This window comes from Hoplias malabaricus, chromosome 11 (genome assembly GCF_029633855.1).
Source record: "Hoplias malabaricus isolate fHopMal1 chromosome 11, fHopMal1.hap1, whole genome shotgun sequence".
In the NCBI taxonomy this organism is placed as follows: Eukaryota; Metazoa; Chordata; class Actinopteri; order Characiformes; family Erythrinidae; genus Hoplias; species Hoplias malabaricus.
Window position 1 is genome coordinate 4,501,114 of NC_089810.1, and position 27,354 is coordinate 4,528,467.

The 27,354-nt window shown below is 42.5% G+C and overlaps 1 protein-coding gene across 1 annotated transcript; it reads right to left on the reverse strand.

Moving 5' to 3' along the window:
- pnp6 (purine nucleoside phosphorylase 6) lies at positions 1-27,354 on the reverse strand. Its single transcript, XM_066685014.1, has 6 exons — positions 26,979-27,354; positions 22,685-22,854; positions 19,708-19,811; positions 8,727-8,902; positions 7,748-7,938; positions 1-3,691 (listed from the first exon to the last, which is right to left on the reverse strand). The coding sequence occupies exons 1-6, from the start codon at positions 26,996-26,998 to the stop codon at positions 3,477-3,479; spliced, it is 876 nt and encodes a 291-aa protein (XP_066541111.1). The 5' UTR covers positions 26,999-27,354; the 3' UTR covers positions 1-3,476.

A 27,354-nucleotide genomic window follows, 5' to 3' on the forward strand; every position in this document is an offset into this window, starting at 1 on the left:
GTATAGGAGTCAAAAGGCTACTCTTGTGCATTACAGAATATTCTGCAGTTTTAGACAGCAGCTTTCCATGCATTTTACATTTGAACACTTCAAGACAGATAAGCAAAACTAATAAGACAGCATTTTCCAGTTCAGTGCCCTCTCAACGCCCCCTCAGCCCTCGAGAAAGAATCCAAAAATTGGACAAATCGAGACAAATATGAAATAGTAGAAATAATATTGACATTCAAGAGGTATAGTTCATGATTGAATATGTCAGTCTAATCTAAGGACATTTACCCTCAGTGGGCCTTATTAGTCTCTTGGAGGTGCTAGTCCCTCTGCTGTTGGTCCCTCTAGAAGTGAACGTGTCTGTTTGCTTTGTTTTGGTTTGGTTTGTTCTACATCTCTTTCCTCAGTAAACAGAGCTTTAGCATTCTTACCTACATTCATTTTATTTTTATAAGGTACCTGAAGGCTTCTGTGTTTATTCACTGACACTGCACAGTGAACATTAGTTTAGTAGTGAAAGGGTTTCCAGTGTGTTTTTCTGAATGTTGAAAGGCACCTCACTGTATTTTTCTTGAGGTTTCTCGCTGCAATGTTTTGAATAATACCGTAGTTTTTTTACTTTTGTCACTAAGCGCCAACAGTGTCATAACTTCACTGTAAACCCAAATAAATTGGCAGATATTCATAAACACACGTCAGAATAATGCACACACAATTACTTTAGGTGTCTACTACTTCAATTATTCATTCATTTTACTCAATTAAGTACTTTTACCTAAATGTATGATGTTACCTGAACTTATTATCTAAGCATTCCTCAGCCATAAATATATTCATTGTTTGTTTCTGCTTTTCTGGTTCAGGTTTGCAGTGGGTCTAGAACTTATCTTCACTGGGCGTAAGGCAGGAACACAACCTGGACGGGGAGTCCATGGTATCACACACTCACACTTATGGAGCATTTGCATGGCCAATCCACCTACCAACATGTTTTTGGACTGTGGGAAGAAGCCCACGCAGACACGGACAGAACACCCCAAACACCTCACTGACAGTCACCTGATGAAGAGCTTAAACCCACATCCCTGCGCTATTAGAAAGGAAGGTACATTATTGGTCACAATACAACTGTGGTGTTAAAGTCCAGTTGTGTTCCCCAAAGGTACATTACATACTCTTCTCCAGAAGGAGAGGTGAATATTCGTAAACTTTGATTGTAGAACAGTATAAAATAACACATGTCCTGGAGATGAAATACAGCGTATGAAATTAACACAATTTTTAAATCTACAATTGAATAAGCTACAATTTTTTCTCTTATTAAAACTACTGACTATGTACCCTTGAGGGTACCACCACACTGACAGGAAAAAGTAGCATCACAGCGATAGTTTTTCTGACAGTGCAGTATCTGACAGCTGTGTGCCAGTGGCACCGCCTGTTGCGCCACTGTGCCGACACTGAAATGAACATGTGAATGTTTCTACATGGAATTCAGTAAAAGCAGTGATCCCCAGATAATCATAGAGCACTGATTGTACGTCTATGACTTCAGACGTCATGTCTAGTTCAGTAAAATCTGACATACAGATGTTTTTAATTAAAACCACAGGTAGGACTCTGATTAACCAAAAGAAGTTCACAAACTAAAAAAAGAAGAAACTGTTGAAGACAAATGATTTGTTAAATTGAGTGTAACTCTTGAATATACTTAAAGTTAGAATCACTCAATCCAATTAATTACTTTGAACATTAGGGTTTACAGTGTACCAGGTAGCTGTATTAGCGAGCTGTTAATACGGTATCTACAGTGAAGTTTGACTAGCCAATAGGTTTAATATCAATATGTTAGCAAAAATGCTATGCTACAATGCAAATTTAGTTTAGGTTTTTGATTTTGGTTTGTTATATCACTCATTTTCTCTGTTACAGCAGTGGAAAATGATACTGACTAATTCCAGCTGACCACTTTTTGTGTAGTTATATAATGCAGCTGCACATAAGTGGAACAACTGTTAGCAAAAAGCTAATCTCCAATCAAAGGTACAGGAAGGTGTCTCCACTCTGAAAAACTCTGAACCCTTTCTCCCTGAGGCTAAAATATGAAGCAGAAAATTGCTATTAGTTAGGTATTATCTTACAAAATATTTTTGTAGGCACTTTTATCTATACCTTTTATCTACTATCTATAAGCATCCACATGATCTTCTTTGGTTACAGTTTCAATATGCTTGAACTGTAAATGATTTTAGTTGGAAAGGCGTGTTATTTTTGATGTGTGTAAACTAGTAAGAAATGTACTAATGAAAAGTCAAGCAACTCATACTGTGTCTTTGTTCATAGGCTTTACATAAAGGTAGAATACTCTTGTTACCACATATTATGTGTCTTTTTCATACATGCTAAATGTTAACCGTTTTTATCTGATAGAGAGCGTGCAGTATATTTTCAATGGTAAAAAGAATGAACACGTTTTTGCTATGGTTTGGGGATCTGTTGTCCATAATAGAGCTGCACGGACATGAAACTGAAACCTGAACCCGACCCATTGTTTCAGACCTCACCAGACTTGACTGGTACTTCTTCATTTGAAACATGAGATTGAACTAAAAAGACGTAATGTAAGAGACATGATTTTGAGAGAGAATATGAATAAAAATACTATGTTTTGCTGAAAGTCTAGCCGTGGCTACACTGACTTACCTTCTCTTCAGAAGTACGCAGACACAGATTCCTGTCTGGCTGGTAGCTTGTGGGGAATGGGGTTTTAATGGCAAATGTGATGCTGAAAAATGTCTTAGATTCACTATGTCCCAGTTCCAGTTTGATGGCCCTGATCCATTACAGTGAGCTTTGTTTTTGCTTTGTTCACACTTAGCTCACTATTTTGTCAGGCCACATCAGGGTCGGGTCAGGTAGCAGTCCTTCCGTGCCCAATGAACACACAGTGTCAAACACACAGCTCATTCTTTAGCAAGTGAAAGCACCTTAAATATAGAGAGCATTTCAAATATTTGTCTTTACAATGTTGTTTTAAGTCTTTTCTCTTAATATCTGTTTACAGATATTTCTCTTATCTTTAGTCATTTCATCAAACGTCTTACTGTACTGACAGATTACTAAAAGCTAAAAATGAGTTCAATAGTTTTAAAATATCCCCAAATACTGGATGCTCCCACTCTCCAAAATATTAATCTATGTAATGCAGGGTGCACGGTGCAGTAACGCTGGACATAAACTGGCAAGTTCACTGTGGAAGACTGGAGTGTTAACATAAGCAAAAAAGAAGTGTTTTGTGTAGGTAGTAGTTTTCCGTGTTTATCATTTTTGTGAAATTAAATACTCAAATCAGTGCCAGCTGGTGCAAATAACAGCTTATAATCTACTCTTTACAAATAAAATAAACCATATAACCTATGAGTCTGTCTTTAGTGCAATCATCTCTTCAACTTCCTAAATATTTATTCAGTAAAATACCGGTCCAGTCACAGTTGACTGTTGGGTTCAGTTTTGGCCACTACATGACTGACCAGCTCCTTGAGGACATCAGTGCGCATGCGGCCGATCTCCAGCACCTCGTCGTGGTTGGCATGATCCTCACTGTCATAATCGCTCACCACCTGGTTGGTGATGAGGGAGAGGCCGAGCACACGCAGGCCACAGTGACGCGCCACCACCACTTCAGGAACTGTACTCATCCCTAAAAGGCAGTCATGCAGGGAGAGAGAGAGAGAGAAAAAGAGAGAGAGAGAAAGAGAGAAAGAGAGAGAAAGAGAGCAAGAGGGAGAACATAAGTCAGAAATTAAACCATCACTATGTCTTAAGCTTCAGTCAAACCAGTCATTCATTCATTCATTTTCTGTATCTGAAATCTCACACTCACAGCTGTGGACAGTTTCACATTACCGATCCACCTACAACCATGTATTTTTGGATTGTGGAAGGAAGCTGGAGCACTCGAATGAAACCCATGCAGACATTGGGAGAGGGTTTCCTACCCTCCTTCAATAGTAGTGATGACAGGGAAGCCTCATAATAGTTTTGAAGCTGTAATTTTAAGGTAAAAATGCTGCCTATTGTTCCTTTAACCCAACATTAGTCAAAGAGTTTGCTTACATTGCAACATTGTACACATTTAAAACGTCTTGTGTTGTGATGATGTAATAAACTGATGCACGAATTTGTTTAACATCAGCTTGCAAATTAATTTACTTCATTTATGGATCATCTTCCCTGCAGCAGTGTCCACTATACACAGTAATAAATACTTGGTTGAGTTTATTTTAAACAGAATGTTTCCATCAGCTATTTAAATAGGAAAAGTGAGCTAAAGGAGAGACACTCTTGCACAGATGTAGCATTTGTAAATGTTGTACACGCTGGAGTCCAGTACATACAACAGTAAAAACATATTACAGGACTACTTCCACTGCAGTGTGTGACTAGCTGTACATGTCCACCCAGGTAGTCTTAGTTAAGCCGTTCTGAGTGAGATTAAACTCTCCTCCATCTGTCCTAAGACCATCCTATTTACAGTTTACAGCCTCCTGCTTTGTGCGCTGCTCTCTGTTTAAATGGAAAGAGAACATAGTGATGTGACTGTCATAACGCACTGCGGTCCATTGAGAAATTTCAGCTGAATTCCTGCTCTGGGATTGTTTATGTATCAGTCTTTTTATTTAGAGCTGTACCATATCGTATCGTTCATGATAATGTAGTCATATTTTTATACCGTGATAATCGTGATATTCTGAGTTGTTTGCATATGACTCAGCACAGCAACTATTCTGTATTTGTTTTGTTATTTACTGAGAAGGTTTGTCACGCCCTCGTCCTGTCAGGTCTGTTGTCCCCGCCATGTGCTTTATCTGCTTAGGCTTTGTCTGTTATTGTCCTTGTCCCCGCCCTTGTCCCGCCTTTGTTCCGCCTCCTCGTCTGTGTCATTTGTTAACCTGCCCCCTCGTTATCTGTCCAGGTGCATCTTGTCTGTGTCTAGTATTTAAGCCCCCTTGTCTCACGTCCTGTTGAACATTTCACCTTTGTTTTGTCGTGTTCCCAGTCGTGTTGTTTCTCCATTGTTATATGTCAAGTCGGTCATGTTATCTGTCTGTCTCCGAAGTTTCCCCCGTCGTCGTTTAATTTCCTTTGTCGTCGTTTCGCTTTGTTGTCCGTCTGTCCCGTTTACCCTGTTTATTTCCTAGTGTCCAGTTTAGCCTGTTTTCCTTCTGTCAAAAGTCTCTTTGTTTTGTTATTTTCCGTTAACACAGACACAGTGAGAACACACCACGCTCCTCACAGACAGTCACCCGGAGGAAACCCACACAGACACAGGGAGAACACACCACGCTCCTCACAGACAGTCACCCGGAGGAAACCCACACAGACACAGAGAGAACACACCACACTCCTCACAGACAGTCACCCAGAGGAAACCCACACAGACACAGAGAGAACACACCACGCTCCTCACAGACAGTCACCCGGAGGAAACCCACACAGACACAGGGAGAACACACTACGTTCCTCACAGACAGTCACCCGGAGGAAACCCACACAGACACAGGGAGAACACACCACGCTCCTCACAGACAGTCACCCGGAGGAAACCCACACAGACACAGTGAGAACACACCACGCTCCTCACAGACAGTCACCCGGAGGAAACCCACACAGACACAGAGAGAACACACCACACTCCTCACAGACAGTCACCCAGAGGAAACCCACACAGACACAGAGAGAACACACCACGCTCCTCACAGACAGTCACCCGGAGGAAACCCACACAGACACAGGGAGAACACACCACGTTCCTCACAGACAGTCACCCGGAGGAAACCCACACAGACACAGTGAGAACACACCACGCTCCTCACAGACAGTCACCCGGAGGAAACCCACACAGACACAGAGAGAACACACCACGCTCCTCACAGACAGTCACCCAGAGGAAACCCACACAGACACAGAGAGAACACACCACACTCCTGACAGACAGTCACCCGGAGGAAACCCACGCAGACACAGTGAGAACACACCACGCTCCTCACAGACAGTCACCCGGAGGAAACCCACACAGACACAGTGAGAACACACCACGCTCCTCACAGACAGTCACCCGGAGGAAATCCACACAGACACAGAGAGAACACACCACACTCCTCACAGACAGTTACCCGGAGGAAACCCACGCAGACACAGAGAGAACACACCACACTCCTCACAGACAGTTACCCGGAGGAAACCCACGCAGACACAGAGAGAACACACCACACTCCTCACAGACAATCACCCGGAGGAAACCCACGCAGACACAGAGAGAACACACCACACTCCTCACAGACAGTCACCCGGAGGAAATCCACACAGACACAGGGAGAACACACCACACTCCTCACAGACAGTCACCCGGAGCGGGAATCGAACCCACAACCTCCAGGCCCCTGGAGTTGTGTGACTGCGACACCTACCTGCTGCACCACTGTGCCGCCTTAATGCTATTAATATATTTTAAATATATTTAATTTATGATTGAATATGATTAACATTAATATAACATTTATTTTGTTGCATTAGTGTGTTTTTGAAATTAATAAAATTATTTTTCAGTGTTGTGTTCATATCGTCAAGAATATTGTTATCGCCAAAAAAAACCCTTAAAATATCATGATATTATTTTAGGGCCATATCGCCCACCCCAAAGTTGAGTAACAGTCAGAGTCTCTGTTAAAAACACTACTAATTTGACTAAAGTTCATAAAGACTTGTGGCTGCTTAGCTACATCTGTCCTATAGAACCCCTCAGCCAACAGATGCCTAAACTAGCTAACGTTGTGCTTGTGTGATGGAGGAGAGAGTGAGGACATTGTCCTTCTAAAGGTAACATTAGTTTTGTCATAATATTTAAATATAATTACATATTTTATTACTAAATAAAAAACTACTGCATCCTCAAAAGGGTAGCTGCTTGTTTGAATGAGCAAAGAGTGAGAATGTAAAATGATAAACTGCTTTTATTACCAGCGATGATAGCAGAGTAGCTTTATAAAGGACATGAATATGAAACATCATCTTTGTGTTTTTTCTGAGTTTCCTTGTTTGTCATGCGCTCCTTTAGCACATTGCTGTTTTGTTTTGTTGTTGTCTCTGCCTTAGCCCCCCTCCTTGTCACCTGTGCCTCCTTCGTGGTCCTGTTCCCTCGTTATCTTTCCCAGGTGTTCCTTGTCCCTGTTTATTTTCAGTATCCCTTTGTCTGGTCTTGTGAGTGTTTTCTTCTCCCAACATCAGTACACAGTTGTTTTCAGTTTGTTTCTGTCCCGTTTTGTGAACTCTGTTTTTTTTTTTTATCGTGTCCTGCTCTTGTTTATGTTCAGATTATATTTCTGGTTTAGTTTTATTTATTTATTTATTGCATGTACATCCTCCTCCTCGTCCTATTTGTCAACCAGGTCAAATATGTGTACACATGTGTCTAAGACTTTAATAAGTGAAAAGGGATCAAATAGAAATGTGAAATTGTTTAAAAAACAAAAAAGGCCACATTTGAAGCTTTAACTTCCGCAAATATCTAATTGTTCATTAAAATCTATATTTTCTTTTCAAGCTCCACGTAATAAACAGCAAATCCTCATTTGAAATTTTGCATCTGACTGTACAGAGGCACTTTAAAACACAAACATGAGTTTTTACCAAACAAACAGACAGAGAGAGGGCTGCTTCACACATGGCAGCACATTTGTGAGGGTCTTACACTCACCCACAGCGTCAGCCCCCAGCAGCTGGAGCATTTTACACTCAGCTATGGTCTCGAAGGTGGGTCCAGCGAGCATGCAGTAGACCCCATGCTGCAGGAAGGAGTTGCAGCACAGCTCCTTGGCAGTCTCCTTGGTCAGCTGAGCCAAGGATTTATCGTACGCGTCCGACATGCAGGGAAAACGCACACCAAACCTGCACATAAACACACACACACACGCCCTTACAGCTTCAGCACACTGGCATTTAGAGCAAAATTAAACAGTCACCGAGTAAAAGATGAACTCACAACACAAAGTCCTAAATTATTAATTTAATTGCACAATGCCTCATTTCCCACACTGCCCACATTATCATCTTTTAATGCCCACTCCTTTAATATTTGCAATTTTTTCAGCTCTCTTTTTAATTTTACAGTCAAGCTTTCCACAGTTTGCTTTCAGACACTAAAACAGCTCGGCTGGACACTGAAAGTTTTATGTACGCGCCACAGAATACTGTTAAATAGTTCTAAAGGTCAGTACCAACACTGGTTTAAAACAGAAATAGGCAGGTCACTAGAAAAATGTAAATCAGAAGATATTTTAAAGTGTTCTCATAATGAGAAATAGAGCTGATATTCAGTATTCATATTTGAATATTGTCTCAAGGAGACAAACAGAGAGATACTAGTATTAAGTTCTCTTTTCCAGAGAGATATGAATAAAAACAGTAGTTTAAAACTGGAAACGGGACCCGTACCAACCATGCGAGACCCTTCATACCAACGAAACCATAAGGTAAACTCCTAAAGTTTCAATCACTGAGATTTTCTGTCTAACCCTTCACTGTGAGACAGATCGGAGAGTCACAGAACTCTATGACATGCCGTATATTAATAACCACACTTTTCTAGTTTTTGCGGTTTCATGAAATGTGTGTGTGTCTATAGTCAAAAGAGTTGACGTGCATCATGCTTCTTATTTTTATCAGCAGCACTTCACCTCTCTTCATTTTGGCCACACAGAGGATTCTGGCCGGCAAAGCCAGGGAAGTTGATGTGGTCCTTGATCAGCATAATGTCTCCAATTTTAAAGCTGGGGTTTATGCCGCCTGCAGCATTAGTAACAATCAGGGTCTTTACTCCGAGAAGGTAGAACACACGCACTGGATACGTTACCTGGGAGAAAGAGACGACGTAATCAGGGTCAGAAGTAGCCAAGACCATGTTGTTACATTTTTACGATAAAATATAACACTCGTATTCTCAAATCTGCTCACCATTTATCGTATCTGAAGAACATATCAAATATTCATAACACAAAATACTTACAGACATAATGTAAGCACCCGTGGACAACACACACATACGGCTCTTATTCATAAATATATAAAGCTTCTTTAATGTATAGGTGAATAATGATTTATGAGCTAAATATGGAGGGATGTCATATGTTACCCATACATTTGCTCAAATAAAACCCATCTGTTTCAACATCCTGGAGGTACACGGTCACAAAAGGCTTGGTTTTATGGAAAACTATGTGTGTGAGAAACCATTTTAACTGTCTGTCAAAGCCCCTGGGATCCTAAACTAAGTTTTCTTCCTCATTAAGTTAATCTGGCTCCTCAGGGCCCACAGTGTAGGCAAGGCAAGGCAAGGCAAGTTTATTTATAGAGCACCTTTCATACAGAAGCAATTCAAAGTGCTTTACAGAAAAAGAAATTACATTAAAAGCCAGAGTAAAATCATAAATTCCAATAAGACAATTACATAAAAAGAGTAAAATGATTAAAATGATTAAAACAATTTAAAATGACAATAAATGAAAAGAAATAAAAGAAATAAAATGCCGTTACAGAAAAGTGCAGAATATTTTAAACTGAGCTGTAAGCCTGCTCAAACAAGAGAGTTTTAAGTCTTGATTTAAATGTGTCTAACGTTGGGGCACTTCTAATATTCTCAGACAGCTGGTTCCATTTAAAAGTGGCATAGTAGCTAAATGCTGCCTCTCCATGTTTAGTTTTGACCCGAGGCAGGACTAACTGACTAGTTCCTAAAGATCTGAGATCTCTGCTCGGCTCATATCTCTGTAGCAGATCTGATAAATACGCTGGTCCTACCCCATTGAGACATTTATAAACCAGTAATAACACCTTAAAGTCTATTCTATAACAGACTGGTATCCAGTGTAAGGATTTGAGGATGGGGGTGATATGATCTCTTCTTTTGCTCCGAGTGAGAACTCTGGCAGCTGCATTTTGAATCAGCTGAAGCTGTTTAATGGTCTTTTTTGGAAGTCCAGCTAAGAGACCATTACAGTAATCAATCCTGCTAGAAATAAAAGCATGGATAAGTTTCTCTAGGTCTGGTTTAGTCAGAAAATCTCTAATCTTACTGATGTTCTTAAGATGGTAAAATGCTGATCTAGTAACCGCTTTAATATGACTACTAAAACTGAGATCTGAGTCCATTGATACACCAAGGTTGCGAGCCAGTTCTTTAGATTTGAGGGCTCTCGAGTCCAGATACGTAGCCAATCTTTGTCTCTCAGTGCTATTCCCAAATAGTATAATCTCAGTTTTATCTTTATTCAGCTGCAGAAAATTGTGTCCCATCCAGTTTGTGATGTGTTCAAGGCACTTGCTTAATAAGTCAACTGGGCCAGAGTCGTTTGGGGACAGGGCCATGTAAATCTGAGTATCATCTGCATAGCTGTGATAGGACAGCCCATAGTTCTGTAGAATCTGGCCAAGAGGAAGCATATATAAATTAAATAAAAGTGGACCAAGAATAGAGCCCTGGGGGACACCACAGGTTACTGGCATGTTCTCTGAAATATTATTTTCTATTTCTACAAAGTAGTTCCTGCCTTCCAGGTAAGAAATTAACCACTTCAGGACTGTTCCTGAGAGTCCAACCCAGTTTGCAAGTCTATCTATAAGAATCTTATGGTCAATGGTATCAAAGGCAGCACTAAGGTCAAGAAGTAATAGAAGAGATACCTTTCCAGCCTCTGTATTTAAGCGGATGTCATTAATTACCTTGATTAGAGCAGTCTCAGTGCTGTGATTAGACCGGAACCCGGACTGGAATTTGTCTAGGCTACTGTTTATGGACAAGAAACCAGTGATTTGCCTGAAAACTATTTTCTCAATGATTTTGCCCATGAACGGTAGATTAGAAATTGGCCTGTAGTTACTTATCAGAGAAGATTCTAAATTTTTCTTTTTTAGAAGAGGCTTTACAACTGCAGTTTTTAGTGAGCTCGGAAAAACCCCCGACATGAGTGAGGTGTTTACAATGTGGAGTATGTCTGGTGCTATAGTGTGAAACACACTCTTTAAAAAATTGGTTGGTAGTGTGTCAAGACTGCAAGTGGATGATTTGAGATGATTAACTGTGTCAATTAAAATATTACTATCAACAGTACTGAACTCTGACATTTTAACTAAGGAGTTTTTTATGAGGTGATGGAGAGGGTACAGACTCATTGTTGGATATAGATGTACTAATCGCTTGTCTGATATTCTGGATTTTAGTGTTAAAAAAGAATGCAAACTCATTACATCTCTCAGTTGATACTAATTCAGGGGCCATTGGTGTGGGTGAGTTAGTAAGTCTGTCGACCACGGTGAAGAGGATTTTGCTGTTGTTAGTGTTATTGTTGATGATACTAGAGAAATAGGATTGTCGTGTTTTGCATATTGTCGCGTTGTATTGACGTAGCCTATCTTTGTAGATTTCTTTGTGAATATGAAGACTTGTTTTACGCCATCTGCGTTCTGCCTTGCGACACTCCCTCTTTTGGATTTGAACAACAGAAGCATTTCTCCATGGTGCTTTCTGTTTGCAAGACAAGGCCTTCATTTTAACTGGCGCAATCTCATCCATTACACTGACAATTTTTGTATTAAAACTATTCAGCAAATCATCAACAGAGTTGGATCGTTCACATGGTGTAGTGCACAATTTACTCATGAAAAGTGTAGCTGTGCAGTCCTTTATAATCCTTTTCTTGACACAAACTCTTCTATCTCTGATGACTGGTGAGGCCCACATATCAAAGAACACACAGTAGTGATCTGACAGTGCGACGTCCTTCACAGTCACTGATATGTTGAGTATCATCTGATTATCACTGATATCACTGATATCGCTGAGTATCACTGATATCACTGGTATGTTGAGACTCTTTGAGATAACAATATCCAGCGTGTGACCATGACAATGAGTACTCCCTGTAACATGCTGTGAAAGACCAAAAGAGTCCAATATGGCAAGTAGTTCCTTGGCAAAACAGTCCTTGGGATTGTCGATATGTATGTTAAAGTCACCAGCAATAACAAAATGGTCAAAGTCTGTAGAAATAAAGGACAGCATCTCTGTAAATTCATCAATAAAATTAGCGCTGTACTTCGGAGGCCTGTAGACAGTTACTAGTAATATCTGTGGTGTCCCTTTCAAAACTACACAGAGATTCTCAAATGTTGTGAAGTCTCCAAATGATAACTGCTTGCACTGAAAAGAACCATGGAACAAAGCAGCTAGACCTCCACCTTTTCTGCTGGCACGAGATGCATTTAAAAAATGAAAATCTGGAGGAGCCGACTCCAATAAAACAGTTGCAGCACTACATTCATTTAGCCAAGTCTCAGTTAAAAGTATAAAATCAAGCCCATGTGCTGTAATAAAATCATTAATTAAGTGTGATTTGTTTGTGAGAGATCTGATATTTAGAAGAGCTAACTTAGTAACTTGTGCACTTTGCCACAGAATCTCTGTTTCACATTTTATTTGCTGTAGATTGGCTACATTCACAGAATCTGACCTGAACTCTCTGTTCTTTCTCTTTCTGATAAGTACTGGAATGGGAGAGATTACAGGCATCAAAGGTCCAAGCTTGTTTTGAAAACATGTACTGCTGACATCATCACTGCAGCAGCCAGGACCCGAAAAACATCACTTTTCTTTGCCCTTATCAGCTGACGAAGCTGTGTGAAGCTCCTGCTGGCGATGGGGCCGTGAGCGAAGCTGCCTTTCCGGGGGTTGAGGAGCTTGTCTTTTCCGTTGAGGTGCTCTAGGTGGTGATGGAGTGTGATTATTCTTAGGGGACAGTCTGGGGGACTGCAGTGGAGAAGTGGCAGTAGATGATGGTGGAGTAGAAGCTGGGGTGGTTCTTCTTTGCACCTGAGGGCTGGCTGACAGGGAAAGTGACAGCCTTGTCCCAGCCGAAACCAGCTTCTCCATGGCTGCTGGGAGGTTCAGGTGGGGTGATGTGGGGGGGGAGATAGAGGACAAGGAGGATTCCTCTTGGGGTTTTGGTGTCTCTGGCAGCTGATAGAGTTGGTCATTGCCACTCATGTCCAGTGTCTGCTGCTCCCTCAGGTCGTCCTCAGTGGAGAGAGGATGTTCCGGCTCTGACATGGTGTCATCAGCTTGTACAGGAGAGTTCCTGGATGTTGATGCTGATGCGCCACCCCCAAGAGAAGTAGATAGATTGCACACTGAGAAAATGAGATTGTCTGTCAGAAGTTTAACACCCCTCTTGTTTGTGTGCAGTCCGTCTCTCCTAAAAAGTTCTCTCTTCCCAAAAAACAAGTTAAAATTGTCAATGAAGTTCAGTCCATTTGACCTGCAGCTGTTCTGTAGCCATGTGTTTAATCCCAGTAACCTTGAGAACATATTGGTGCCTCCTGCAGGTAGAGGTCCACTGATGAAAAATTGTATGTTGAACCTACTGAGTGTGTTAATGAGGTCATTAAAGTCTCTTTTTAAAACTTCAGACTCCTGCTTGATAGTGTCATTCTTTCCAGCGTGTAAATAATCCTCTTCACATTGGTGTACTCAGCCAGTACAGCTGGAAACTTTGCAGTAAGTTCAGGCACGGTGATGTTTGGCTCGCATCTCACTATGAGTTTTGGGTTTGTTACCCCATTAACAGTGTCATCTCCAAAGATCAGGGTGTCTGCAGTAGGTTTGTTAGAGTTTTGAGACTGACTGACACTTCTGGCACTTTCTGTGCTGTGTTCACTGCGTTTGTGATTCTCACGAAGGGCATGCAGTGGTTCAAACCTGTTTTTCAGCTGCAGTGAATAAGACCGGTTTTCTGGTTTGGGTCTGTGCTGTGCTCTCTCAGCAGCAGTGTTAGGTTTAGCAGCTGAAATCCCTGGACCAGCTGTGGTACCAGGAGTAGAGGACGAGACTACAGAGCTATACAAAGCACGGCACTTGGGTCTAGCTTCAATCTGCACCCATTGCCCGTCTCTAGTTGTACTCACAGCAGTGTTGCCATTTACTCGATCCTCTGGTCTAGATCTGTGTCCCTCCACTGTCCGCTGCTCCGTTAGGTCCTCAGCCCACTGTCTGCTGCCCGTACTCCCACTCACTGTTACTCCTCGCGCAGGTCCGACATGCCAGTCCTTAAACTCTGATAACAGGTTCCGAAAATCCCTTTCCAAAGCTGACATTCTCTGTAGAAGTCCGTAGCAATTCTGACAGCACATGTGTTGAACAAAATGAAGAGGCATTTCACAAGTTTCTTCTACTGTAGCCTGATGAAATATCCTGGTTGTTGGAACAGTCCTGGTTCCTAGAGCAATCACACTACTTTAAAAAGTATCAAAAGCAAAAATTATCCAGTTTTGGCTTCGTAGTGCTGCTGATTTGTGTATATTTAAAAGCTCAGATACTCTATCACAGGAAAAACAAGTCGGTTTTGAAAAAATAAAAGGAAAGAAATAGAAGATAGCAGAGCTAAGCAGCAAAGCGTCTGAACGGCAAGGAAGCAGGAAGCAAGTGTAAATGGACAACTTGCTGCTTATAAATTTCTTGCTGCTGTATTTCACCAGCAGTGCTCTTCTCTCCATGAAGAATGGAAGGTCCTAAAATGGTTAAAGTGTAAGCTTTACTCTGACCAGTCACATGGATAACCAGTCTCCACCCTCTCTTCACCCTAGAGCCCAGTAAACCAAGCCTCACACTGAGTAAATCCAGCACTCATTCCGATTTTCTGTGTTCACCATTAGGCTGTTAACTCAACTACGGATCAAAACCTCAACAAAAGATGTGTGAAATCACCACAACTCAAAGTAAAAAGCCAAAAAACCCAAGGATGTGTTTGTTGCCATGGTAACGTAACTGTTTTTTTTTGGGGGGGGGGGGGGGGGGGGCAGTGATAGAGAGCTGCCAGTCACGCCCATTCATTATAATATTAAGACCACACCCACATCATTCTCAGAGATGTCTGATGGTGAAGTTTGAGGAGTGTTTCATCACATTTTATTTTGATCATATTTATTCACTCAGAAATAATTAATTAGAAGAAAATATAAAAAGTAGATAAATTCAGCATATATCCAACGTTGGCTGATACCCTTCTGTAGAGTCTTGTCCATTACCTACGGTGCAGTCAGTGCTGACACAAGTGATCAGCTGTTCACATGCAGTTTGCAGAATCTCTATAGAAAAGCATTACTATTAATGGGACACAAATGAGCCATGTCCAAAACTAAGCTTCAACTCCAGCGGGATATACACCTCTGTGTAGAGCAGGGGGACTGCATTCCTGAGAATGGGATGGATGGGATCGGAGTGGTGTTTGTGATCCAGAACTAAACATCCAACATCAGCACCTGACCTCACTAAAGTTTATGAGACTGAATGCAATAAATCCTCACAGCAATATTCCAGTTTTTAGGGCAAAACCTTCCTTGAACAGTAACCTAAGCTCCTACTGTGACAAGAGGCAGACAAACTCTTTAACAACACTTTTTCAGGAGAAATATACGATGAGCAGTGCCTACACAATTTGAGCCATATATTAGCAGTTATTTTGTTGCTAATGATCTGAACTCTATATAGGAATTACATGGATATCAGGGAACGTCCACAGCTCAGAAGATGTGAATATAAGGGTTCCTGTCCCAAGAGGTTGATACTTTTGTAAACTGTGCAATCTGAGGAATGGCCTGCATGATTGAAAATGCCAGAGGAAACAACTACTGATATACACTCCTACTCTGAACTAACTCAGCCAGCTAAACCGAGACCAAATCCAGCACTCGGCGAATTGTCTTAAATCACATGCTTCATAAAGGTAGGGAGGAACATGTTTTGCAAGTTGCACCACATAGTTTAACTGCTGAGCATAGTTCAGAAGCGTAAAAGTGTCACCTGGTCTTACAAGAGTGACACTGCTGGACTGAGATGTCTATAGTCAAATATTAATCACCTGCTTACTCCAGGTTACACACACCTTCCTGAAACCTCAACACGTCAATGGTTAAATACAGAATAACCTTTGTGTGCGTCCTGAAGTTTATGATTGTCAGAAGAAAGTATAAACTGATGAATTATTGTCTATCCGTGTACACCGTCGAAGATGTTCAGGGATCACTTTTAACTCGAGGAGCTAATCTTGATTTGTGTTTGGGACCAAAACTAAAACTATGCTCATCACACTTTAACAGGGGCCAGGGAACTTTGTTTGTTCAGACAATTAAATCATCATTAAAGGCTGTGTGAACAGCTTTGATTTGTCATTCCATTTGTGTCTTTATTGAGCGTGTTTATTGTCACCATTTAGTCGTGAGATATGCAGTGTCTCTGCAAGTATACCAGTCATAAACAGATTAATTAAATCTCAGACAAGATGAAGCAACCAGCACGGTATAAGGGGTGAATCAAAGTGTATGACATTTGATGGTGCAGCTGATAATATTTCACCAATCCTCTATTGGAATAAACATCTCAGACAGTCCTTTGCTGCAAACAGTACGTCAGGTAGAAAAGATCTCTGGGAGCACCACTGAATGTAAAGACGTTTCCTGTCCACCTCTAAAAATCACGTAGTGCAGCTTCTGCAGTGCAGAGACCGGAGTAGCTCTGTTCCCCCATTACAGATCAGTGAGCATCACTGTAGGTGTAAGTTAAAAATACTACCTAGTGTTACTTTAAGGTCATCATCTTTTTATTTACTTTTACATTTTTTTTCTTCATTTCCTCATGTTTTTCTATTTCATTGATATACTGAACTAGAAATATATTTTCATCCATATCCAGAAATCCATCTCCTAAAACCATTCAAATCCTAATTACAGATGGAGAGTAAAGGAGTACTACACTTCAATAAAAGATTTAGTTTACTCAGCAGAATCCGGTGTTTATTTCCACTACACTGTTCTGAACTTGCTGAACTCATAATCTCTACAGTTAGAGACAGAATAAACCGAGGAAGGAACCACTTGAAGTTGTTCACACGACATGAAACACTATCCATCCATCCATCCATCCATTATCTGTAACCGCTTATCCAATTTAGGGTCGCGGGGGGTCCAGAGCCTACCTGGAATCATCGGGCGCAAGGCGGGAATACACCCTGGAGGGGACGCCAGTCCTTCACAGGGCAACACACACACTCACACATTCACTCACACCTACGGACACTTTGGAGTCGCCAATCCACCTGCAACGTGTGTTTTTGGACTGTGGGAGGAAACCGGAGCACCCGGAGGAAACCCACGCGGACACGGGGAGAACACACCAACTCCTCACAGACAGTCACCCGGAGCTGGAATCGAACCCACAACCTCCAGGCCCCTGGAGCTGTGTGACTGCGACACCTACCTGCTGCTCCACCGTGCCGCCCACATGAAACACTAGTGACAGATAATTTAACTTTTTAAATTATTAAATGTATATACAAGGGTGGCACTGTGGTGTCGCAGTCACACAGCTCCAGGGACCTGGAGGTTGTGGGTTTGAGTCCTGCTCCAGGTGACTGTCTGTGAGGAGTGTGGTGTGTTCTCTCTGTGTCTGTGTGGGTTTCCTCCGGGTGACTGTCTGTGAGGAATGTGGTGTGTTCTCTCTGTGTCTGTGTGGGTTTCCTCAGGGTGACTCTCTGTGAGGAGTGTGGTGTGTTCTCTCTGTGTCTGTGTGGGTTTCCTCCGGGTGACTGTCTGTGAGGAATGTGGTGTGTTCTCTCTGTGTCCGTGTGGGTTTCCTCAGGGTGACTCTCTGTGAGGAGTGTGGTGTGTTCTCCCTGTGTCTGTGTGGGTTTCCTCCGGGTGACTCTCTGTGAGGAATGTGGTTTGTTCTCTCTGTGTCTGTGTGGGTTTCCTCAGGGTGACTCTCTGTGAGGAATGTGGTTTGTTCTCTCTGTGTCTGTGTGGGTTTCCTCAGGGTGACTCTCTGTGAGGAGTGTGGTGTGTTCTCTCTGTGTCTGTGTGGGTTTCCTCCGGGTGACTCTCTGTGAGGAATGTGGTTTGTTCTCTCTGTGTCTGTGTGGGTTTCCTCAGGGTGACTCTCTGTGAGGAGTGTGGTGTGTTCTACCCGTGTCCGTGTGGGTTTCCTTCGGGTGACTGTCTTGACTCATTTTGCCTGTCAGTGGTTTTAATCTTGTGGCTGATCGGTGTATATATTATTGTGCAGGTTTTTTTTTAGCTCAGTAATGTGGGTTTGTGGACGCCTCAGGTTTAACAGGGCAGCAGTACATCAGGCTATGTTCATTCTTACTCATGCGGAGGGTTTGTGTCCAGTGCAGATTAAGTAGACTGGTGTCAGGTCAGTTGTCATTCTCCAGCACGTCTAGGTTCTTACAAATGCCCCATGTTTTTTCAGCAATACATCTTAGAAGGTCAGTTTTTAAACCTTGTTCCACAAAGTTGCAATTCATTCCTTCAAATCCATACTCTGATATTAGTTCCTAATCCAAATCTGACTGAAACCTGTGCTTGGATTTACCTTCTAAAAAAATCCAGCGATTAAACTTTGGCTCATGTTTGTATTGCCCCAGATTCAGGCGTCGTAGGAAACAAGTAAATAACAGAGCTTTAATTTTAAGAGATTTTGTCACAAAACTAAGCTTAATCCATTAAGATTTGTGTAAAAACTATTTTTGGTGTTTACTCTATGCTTTAACATCATAATTTCCCCATGCTGTCTGTTCAAATGATCGTACATACCTCACTGTCTCCACCTTGTACTGCTGTTACTCTCATTAAACCCATCAACAATAACACCTTTGAAATTCTGATATCAGATAAACTCTGCTCTGAATGTGTGCACACACTCACACAATACTATAACAGTGCGTTTCGCTATAAAGGCAACACTATGCTTCTTTTGTACAGTGACTGGACGGAGTACAGAAAACAGCTCAAAGAATTTCAATGAGTTCAAGGGGACCAAGCAACAGAGCGTGAATGTATCCCTAGAGAGACATTTGGTTTGACAGGGTCACATAAATAGACATATGTCTAAACACTGGAAAGCAGCAAGTTCTTTTATTTAGCAAATGCCTGGTTTAGTTTATTGCTTGAGAAACTTCTGTTTTTGCACACTCATTCTGTGCTGCATTCATTTTTACATGTGTATAATTCCCTAGCTCAGGTGTGTACAACGATGCACAGTATGCGTCATAATTTCCCAGAGCCTATTTAAGTGTTTATGCTAAAATATGTACGTAAGGGAAATTTTAAATCTGTCGATTAAAGTCAAAAACCTCCCTCTGTTATGGATTTTCTTTACTCTATACCTTTTCCACAAGTTAACACAGTTCCTGGGCCCTAATGAAATATTTGTGGTCCAAATACCACAAGGCTCAAACACCACAGCAGCATTCTCCCCAGACTAACCAACCCTGTTTGGCGGGGTGTAATTCTAAATGGCTTGTTCTATCACTAGTTTAATTACCTAGGCGGACCAGAAAAACAAGTGAGTTCTGAGCAAGTGCTACCAGAAAAAAAAACCCTCACATGATCCTTCAGTTTGTCCCTTTAATCCCGCCACCCATACCTCATGGGAATCCTTGTGGAAAACGATTAAATAATCTTCTTGGCTGAGCTCTATGAATAAGTGACACATGTTGTTTTAGGTTTGTGTTAAAAGTGAACCTTGCACAAGTCTTTTGTTTCTCATGCCCTCTGCTCTCCCTGCTGCACAGATGGGATGAAAGGGCATAGTTAAATGAAGAGGATACTCACAGTAGCAGTATTGTAACCCTCATAGAAGTGAAAGCGGCCCTGCATGCACACACACTGCTTCCCTTTCAGCTCCCCAAAGACCAGCTGACCTGCGTGCCCTTCCACTGCAGGGAGAAAGAGAAGGATAGAGAGGGATTAATTAATAATTGCACATGTAAGCAGTTATCAGATACACAATAAGGTGAAGGAGGGCAACGTTGGACACTCACTATTAGCTCCAGATTGGGGGACACTTTGGTACTGAGTGCAGATATTTGACTAAAGCAGGACTGTCACTATGGGTTTTATCAGATATCAGTAACTGTTAGATTTTTTCTACTCTTATAGCCATTTGTGTTGTTTTTTTTAAGTCTCAAATAAAAATATACTTCACTGAAAAATAACACACAGTACAGAGCCTTTCACAAATTCCGTCATCAACATCACTGGGTTTCACTTCACAATGAAAAAAGCATGACACTTTAAATTTACTTTTACTTTTTTTTGTCAAACAGTTTCATGAAATTATATCATATAATTCGAACAACATGTACTCATTCTCAAAATGTCATATCAGGATTTAGATTATATAATATCATGTGACCATTTGAAATTTAAACATAAGTCAATTCAAAAAGTCATTTTTTCAGCGAATAGAAGAAGCTTCTAAGTGTCGCAGTCACAGCTCCAGGGACCTGGAGGATGTGGGTTTGAGTCCCGCTCCGGGTGACTGTCTGTGAGGAGTGTGGTGTGTTCTCCCTGTGTCTGCGTGGGTTTCCTCCGGGTGACTGTCTGTGAGGAGTGTGGTGTGTTCTCCCTGTGTCTGTGTGGGTTTCCTCCGGGTGATTGTCTGTGAGGAGTGTGGTGTATTCTCTCTGTGTCTGTGTGGGTTTCCTCCGGGTGACTGTCTGTGAGGAGTGTGGTGTGTTCTCCCTGTGTCTGCGTGGGTTTCCTCCGGGTGACTGTCTGTGAGGAGTGTGGTGTGTTCTCCCTGTGTCTGCGTGGGTTTCCTCCGGGTGACTGTCTGTGAGGAGTGTGGTGTGTTCTCCCTGTGTCTGTGTGGGTTTCCTCCGGGTGACTGTCTGTGAGGAGTGTGGTGTGTTCTCCCTGTGTCTGTGTGGGTTTCCTCCAGGTGATTGTCTGTGAGGAGTGTGGTGTATTCTCTCTGTGTCTGTGTGGGTTTCCTCCGGGTGACTGTCTGTGAGGAGTGTGGTGTGTTCTCCCTGTGTCTGCGTGGGTTTCCTCCGGGTGACTGTCTGTGAGGAGTGTGGTGTGTTCTCCCTGTGTCTGCGTGGGTTTCCTCCGGGTGACTGTCTGTGAGGAGTGTGGTGTGTTCTCCCTGTGTCTGCGTGGGTTTCCTCCGGGTGACTGTCAGTGAGGAGTGTGGTGTGTTCTCCCTGTGTCTGCGTGGGTTTCCTCCGGGTGACTGTCTGTGAGGAGTGTGGTGTGTTCTCCCTGTGTCTGTGTGGGTTTCCTCCGGGTGACTGTCTGTGAGGAGTGTGGTGTGTTCTCCCTGTGTCTGTGTGGGTTTCCTCCGGGTGACTGTCTGTGAGGAGTGTGGTGTGTTCTCTCTGTGTCTGCGTGGGTTTCCTCCGGGTGACTGTCTGTGAGGAGTGTGGTGTGTTCTCCCTGTGTCTGCGTGGATTTCCTCCGGGTGCTCCAGTTTCCTCCCACAGTCCAAAAACACACGTTGGTAGGTGGATTGGCGACTTAAAAGTGTCTGTAGGTGTGAGTGTGTGAGTGAATGTGTGAGTGTGTGTGTTGCCCTGTGAAGGACTGGCGCCCCCTCCAGGGTGTATTCTTGCCTTGCGCCCAGTGGTACCAGGTAGGCTCTGGACCCACGGTGACCCTGAACTGGATAAGGGTTACAGATAATGAAAGAATGAATGAAAGAAGCTTTTATGAAAAATTGCTGTCAAATAAAAATTTATTCAATATATTTTAATATTCCATAAGCATAACCGTGGCCTTTGAAAGGGCAGCACGCACTGATGGCACTGAATGAAGTTTGTTTAACATGAATTTATTCATTTGTTCATTTATTTTCTGAAATTGCATCAAAATGTCCAGGGTTGGGGTGGGTCTGGAGTTGGAATTTTTGGAAGCAAGGCAGGGACGCACACTGCACCAGTCCTTCACAGTGCATCATACACTCACCCAGTCACTCCCACCTATAAAACAAATTCACTCACTCACCCAGTCACACCTGTGGATCCTTCTGAATGGCCAATTCACCTAACAACATTTGTTTCTGGATTGTGGATGGAATTTGAGGCACACACAGACACAGCGTGGGGATTGAGCCCACACTCCCAGGAACCTGCCCTCGTGTAGCCGTGACACTACCAGCAGCACCCCCCTGCCACCCTGAGGCTTATTTTATTCATTCATAGTGTTGTATGAATTGGTTATGTTCACAAAGAGCTGGACGATATGGCCAAAACTGATATCACAATAATGTTGTTAATTTCTGTCAATTTGATATAATTTCGATATCGATATAAACAATAAAAAAGCCACAAAAACTGTGAAGAACTGAAATCAACACGACATTAACATCAAACAACAAACAATAATATTAATATTGACAAAGTAACTTTAAAATTGAGTGCAGTGAACTAATGGCAGTGCCCTTTAACGACAGTCAGTCAGTGACAGATGCTGTAAATAATATATTGAAATATTGAGAATGTGTATAAAAATCATATAATGGTTATTGCAACATTTTATATTGTGATAAATACTGATATTTAATTATTGTCCAACCCCAGGTTTGCATATGAGCCACGTAGGCAAATACAGCAGTACACAGAACAATTAGACACAGCGCTGATACAAATATATCTGTGCATTTTGCTCTTTATAGCAAAAACATGTATAAGAGGAACAGCACAGCAGTAAATCCCAGTCAAATCAGATGCCACCGTTGCAAACAAAATTTTGTGGCTTGTAACCACTACCCATCTTGATAAAAACGGTCAGCCCTACCCCCACTTACCTGTACTGTGAGGGAAACGGGGGATATCCTTGTAAGGAAACACAGTCTTGTTGACCAGCAAATCAGCCAATCCTCCGAGGCCGGTGCCGCAGATGATGGCCACTTTGGGTCTGATGTCTGTGTGGGTCAGCAACCAGTCCGCTGTCTCTTTGTACTCCTCGTACATATAACTAGAGACAGAGGGAGTCATCATCTCCATTACTAAAGCTGAGCTATACTCAATATTTAGCTACACCCAAGGCTCAGAATTGTATGGTCTCCTGCTCTGTTCAGAGAGTGAGCTATGGAGACTGAGCTTTTCCCCTGTAGCTGATGGACTGGTTAACTACTTAGAGAGCACATAATTTCACTGACAGTGTAGTTAGGGCACATTCTCCAGCCCTGACTCATATAGCAACACACACGCTCCAAAATGCACACAGAATTTACAGAGAAATGACCTGTCAACAGCAGTGACCATCTCAAATCCCCTTGGTAGTTTCCTTGAGAAAGATGAACAGTCTGAAATACAGGTCAGAAGAACAGATCTCACAACAATGATAAAAGGATCTAAATGAAACTCAGTGGAATTGCTTGACTAGAAAGTTTACATCCATTTGTTTATGTTTCATTCAGAGGTAGTAGTAATAAGAGTCATAGAAGTGGTACTATTAGAAGTAGTATGATAGTGGTAGTACTGGTGTTATTTTTGCTATTAGTAATAATAGTAGAAGTAGTATTGTGATAGTAGAAGTAGTGGTGGTGATAGTAGTAGTAGTGGTGGTGATAGTGGTTGTGGTAGTAATAGAAGTGATTGGGATAGTGGTAGTAATGGTGGTGGTAGTAGTATGAGTGGTGGTAGTAATAGTAGTGATTTTGGTAGTGGTAGTAGTGGAGGTGGTAGTGGTAATAGTGATTGTGGTAGTAGTAGTGCTGGTGGTAGTAGTAATAGTGATTGTGGTGGTGGTAGTAGTAGTAGTAGTGATTGTGGTAGTGGTAGTAATGGTGGTGGTAGTAGTGGTAGTAATGGTGGTGGTAGTAGTAGCAGTGATTGGGGTAGTAATGGCAATGCTGGTGGTAGTAGTAGTAGTGATTGTGGAAGTGGTAGTAGTGGTGGTGGTAGTGGCGGTGGTAGTAGTAGCAGTGATTGTGATAGTGGTAGTAGTGGTGGTGGTAGTGGTAGTAGTGATTGTGGTAGTGGTAGTAGTGCTGGTGGTAGTGGTAGCAATGATTGGGGTAGTAGTCATAGTGGTCATGGTAGTGGTAGTAGTGATTGTGGTAATGGTAATAGTGATGGTGGTAGTGGTGGTGGTGTTGGTAGTAGTGGTGGTGGTAGTGGTAGTAGTGATTGTGGTAGTGGTGGTGGTAGTGGTAGTAGTGGTGGTGATAGTGGTAGTAGTGATTGTGGTAGTGGTAATAGTGGTGGTGGTAGTGGTGGCAATGATTGGGGTAGTAGTCGTAGTGGTCATGGTAGTGGTAGTAGTGATTGTGGTAGTGGTAATAGTGGTGGTGGTAGTGGTAGTAGTGGTGGTGATAGTGGTAGTAGTGATTGTGGTAGTTGTAATAGTGGTGGTGGTAGTGGTGGCAATGATTGGGGTAGTAGTCGTAGTGGTCATGGTAGTGGTAGTAGTGGTGGTGGTAGTGGTAGTAGTGATTGTCATCATCATCATCATCATTTTCTTCTCCGCTTCTCCATTTCAGGGTCGCTGTTAGTAGTGATTGTGGTAGTGGTAATAGTGGTGGTGGTAGTGGTAGTAGTGATTGTGGTAGTGGGGGTGGTAGTGGTAGTAGTGATTGTGGTAGTGGTAATAGTGGTGGTGGTAGTGGTAGTAGTGATTGTGGTAGTGGTAGTAGTGATTGTGGTAGTGGTAATAGTGGTGGTGGTAGTGGTGGCAATGATTGGGGTAGTAGTCGTAGTGGTCATGGTAGTGGTAGTAGTGGTGGTGGTAGTGGTAGTAGTGATTGTGGTAGTGGTAGTAGTGATTGTGATAGTGGTGGTAGTGGTAGTAGTGATTGTGATAGTCGTAGTAGTGGTGGTGGTAGTGGTAGTAGTTTTTGTGGTAGTGGTAGTGGTAGGAGTGGTAGTGGTAGTGGTAGTAATGGAAGTGGTAGTAGTGATTGTGATAGTGGTAGTAGTGATTGTCGTAGTAGTGGTAGTGGTAGTAATGGAAGTGGTAGTAGTGATTGTGACAGTGGTAGTAGTCATTGTGGTAGTGGTGGTGGTAGTAGTAGTAGTGATTGGAGTAGTGGTAGTAATGTTAGTGGTAGTAGTGATTGTGGTAGTGGTAGTAGTGATTGTGGTAGTGGTGGTGGTATAGTGATTTTGTGATTGGTGTAGTGGTAGTAGTGGTGATGGTAGTAGTAGTAGTAGTGATTGTGGTAGTGGTAGTACAGGTGATGGTAGTAGTAGCAGTGATTGGGGTAGTGGTAGAAGTGGTGGTGGTAGTGGTAGTAATAGTGGTGGGTTATTATGAACTTATCCTTTGCTTGGTGTTTTCTGACACAGATATTCATGTAGTGCTATCAATCTTCAGATCTGCTAATTTAAGTAGGTTATAGTGGTATATATAGGGAGCTATATTATTACATGTCACAGCCGTAACATTAGCAATGTCCAAACAGTAGTAGTGATAATAACAGTAGCCTATATGTAGAAATAGCAGCAGTAGTTCTTGTTGTATAAGACCTTTAATTCTGCATGATAACTGTATCATCATGAACAATGTGTTATATTTAGAAAGGGATTGATTGGTAATGGCAGTATCACTAGAGAATATAGTAATCATGGTTTACTCATATACAGCGCTTAAAAGGAAGCAGTTCTTTTTGTTTCACGATCATAAACGCTGGCCCCCATGTGAGTTAGGAACCGTAAACGTCAGTTATCATAAAGGTTTATCTCTGACTGTTATACAGGCTGCTTTCAATCCAGACTGGAGCAGTAGAACCTGGGGGGGTGGGGGGGTGGACATGCGGAAGCAGAGTGCACTGAAAAAATGATGCCTGGATTTACTTAAATTTTATATCAAAAGGTTGCATGAAATTTAATCGTCTACATGTAGATTATTTACTTTTATGCAGCCATCTGACGTTAAAAAAATAAGTAAAAAAACAGGTAAACTCAAATGGTACTGTATTCCGTGTGTTGTTTAAGTTCAGACAGAGGGACGGGAGCTGTGCTCGCTCTGTGTTTATCTGAGCTCCACTAGAGGCCATGTGAAGTGGAGGCAGTGGGCTGGGGGAGGGGGCGCTGTCCGTGGTGCTTACACACACACACACTCACACACACACACGAACACGCACATGCACTTAGGCTGGTTTTCATGAATTTGTGGGGACACAAAATAAGCCCTTTCACTCTGTGGGGACATTATCCGTAAGGGTCTTTAGCCTAAACCCAGCCCTAAGCGTTAACTTAGCTTAATGTCTTCACCATGTCAGAAAGATTCCCACAACGTGAGGGTGTAAACAAGTTGTGGTCCCCACAAACTGATTTATTCCTAACACACACACACACACACTGCGGCCTCAGCACTTTGGGTACAGGACAGATTCTACAAGGCTGAGTAACCAAGAAAAGCTCAGTAAAAGCCCCTCTCATTTGGGAGGATTCCCAAATGCCCTACAGGCCATTTCAGCTTTCTGAGCGTACCGTACCAAAAAATACGTAAAGTCACGGCAGGCCTACGATGACTCAGTAAAGAGAAATAGTCATCTGAATGAGGATGTTGTGCTGGTCCCTTTAAGAGCAATGCCCTATGGGCCCCGCAGGGCAGGTATTCACGAAGCAGATTAGGCATATACCGTTCCGCCTATTGCTGGTGGCAACGTTATCTTCATCAAAACACTACAAAAACAGCGCAGTGAGGCGGATTAACGCTTATAATCTGGAATAATTTATGTTTTGTTCGTTTTAACGGGATTTATGCATTAATGTGGAAACTGTAATGCTACCACAGTCGTAAAAGCTGTTTATTAGCGGTGTGACCATCACGTAACTTTATACATTCCCTCAGCTAATCACTGAGGAGAGGGAAAGCTAGTGACAGCTAATTTAATCCATTACAACCGTCCCCTGCCGCGTTGACCGTTACACCGCGGTCTGGATTCACCACACGGTCAACACTAAACAGCGAGGAGCTTTCTCTTTACACTGCCTTTGTCACTCAGTTTACCTTCTCTTTCCCTTCATCATTACTGTTTATTTCGTTACCCGAGTAATTTGCTGAGGCACAGATTCGTTGTGCGTTATATTTCTGTTTTACTGTACGCAGGTGGATTATGACTGGTGTCTGTTTCGCTTCTTCCTTCTTACCTGCACTGGCTGGATGACATTATCCGCAGCAGCCGGAGAGAGACCTCTTGGGGGTAAATGGTTTATAAACGGAAGAGAAAAGGGCTGGCTGTAGTTTGAGGCTCTGTGGTGAAGCTGTTTGTCCGTGGACAGTGCGCTGCTGAACGACCGCGTCCCTCGCTCAGAAAGCCTAACAGCGGCGGTGTGCTGGAGAGTGGCGTGATGGAGGAGGAGCTGCGCTACTCGCGGTTTCTTTGAACGCAGCTCTGTACGGTTAATCCAATTTTCTGACAGACTGGGCCGCTCGCTGACCCGCAAGCACTGAGCTTTCAGGACTGTCAGCCGGCCAGCACACACACACACACACACACACACACACAGAGAGAGAGAGAGAGAG

Coding starts and splice junctions, on each gene's coding strand:
- pnp6 (XM_066685014.1), bottom strand. CDS start 26,998: ATGTCATCCAGCCAGTGCAG. Junction 8,903..19,707: donor AGGGTTACAATACTGCTACT/GTGAGTATCCTC, acceptor TCTTTCTCCCAG/GTAACGTATCCAGTGCGTGT. Junction 3,692..7,747: donor GCTGGGGGCTGACGCTGTGG/GTGAGTGTAAGA, acceptor ACTGCCTTTTAG/GGATGAGTACAGTTCCTGAA.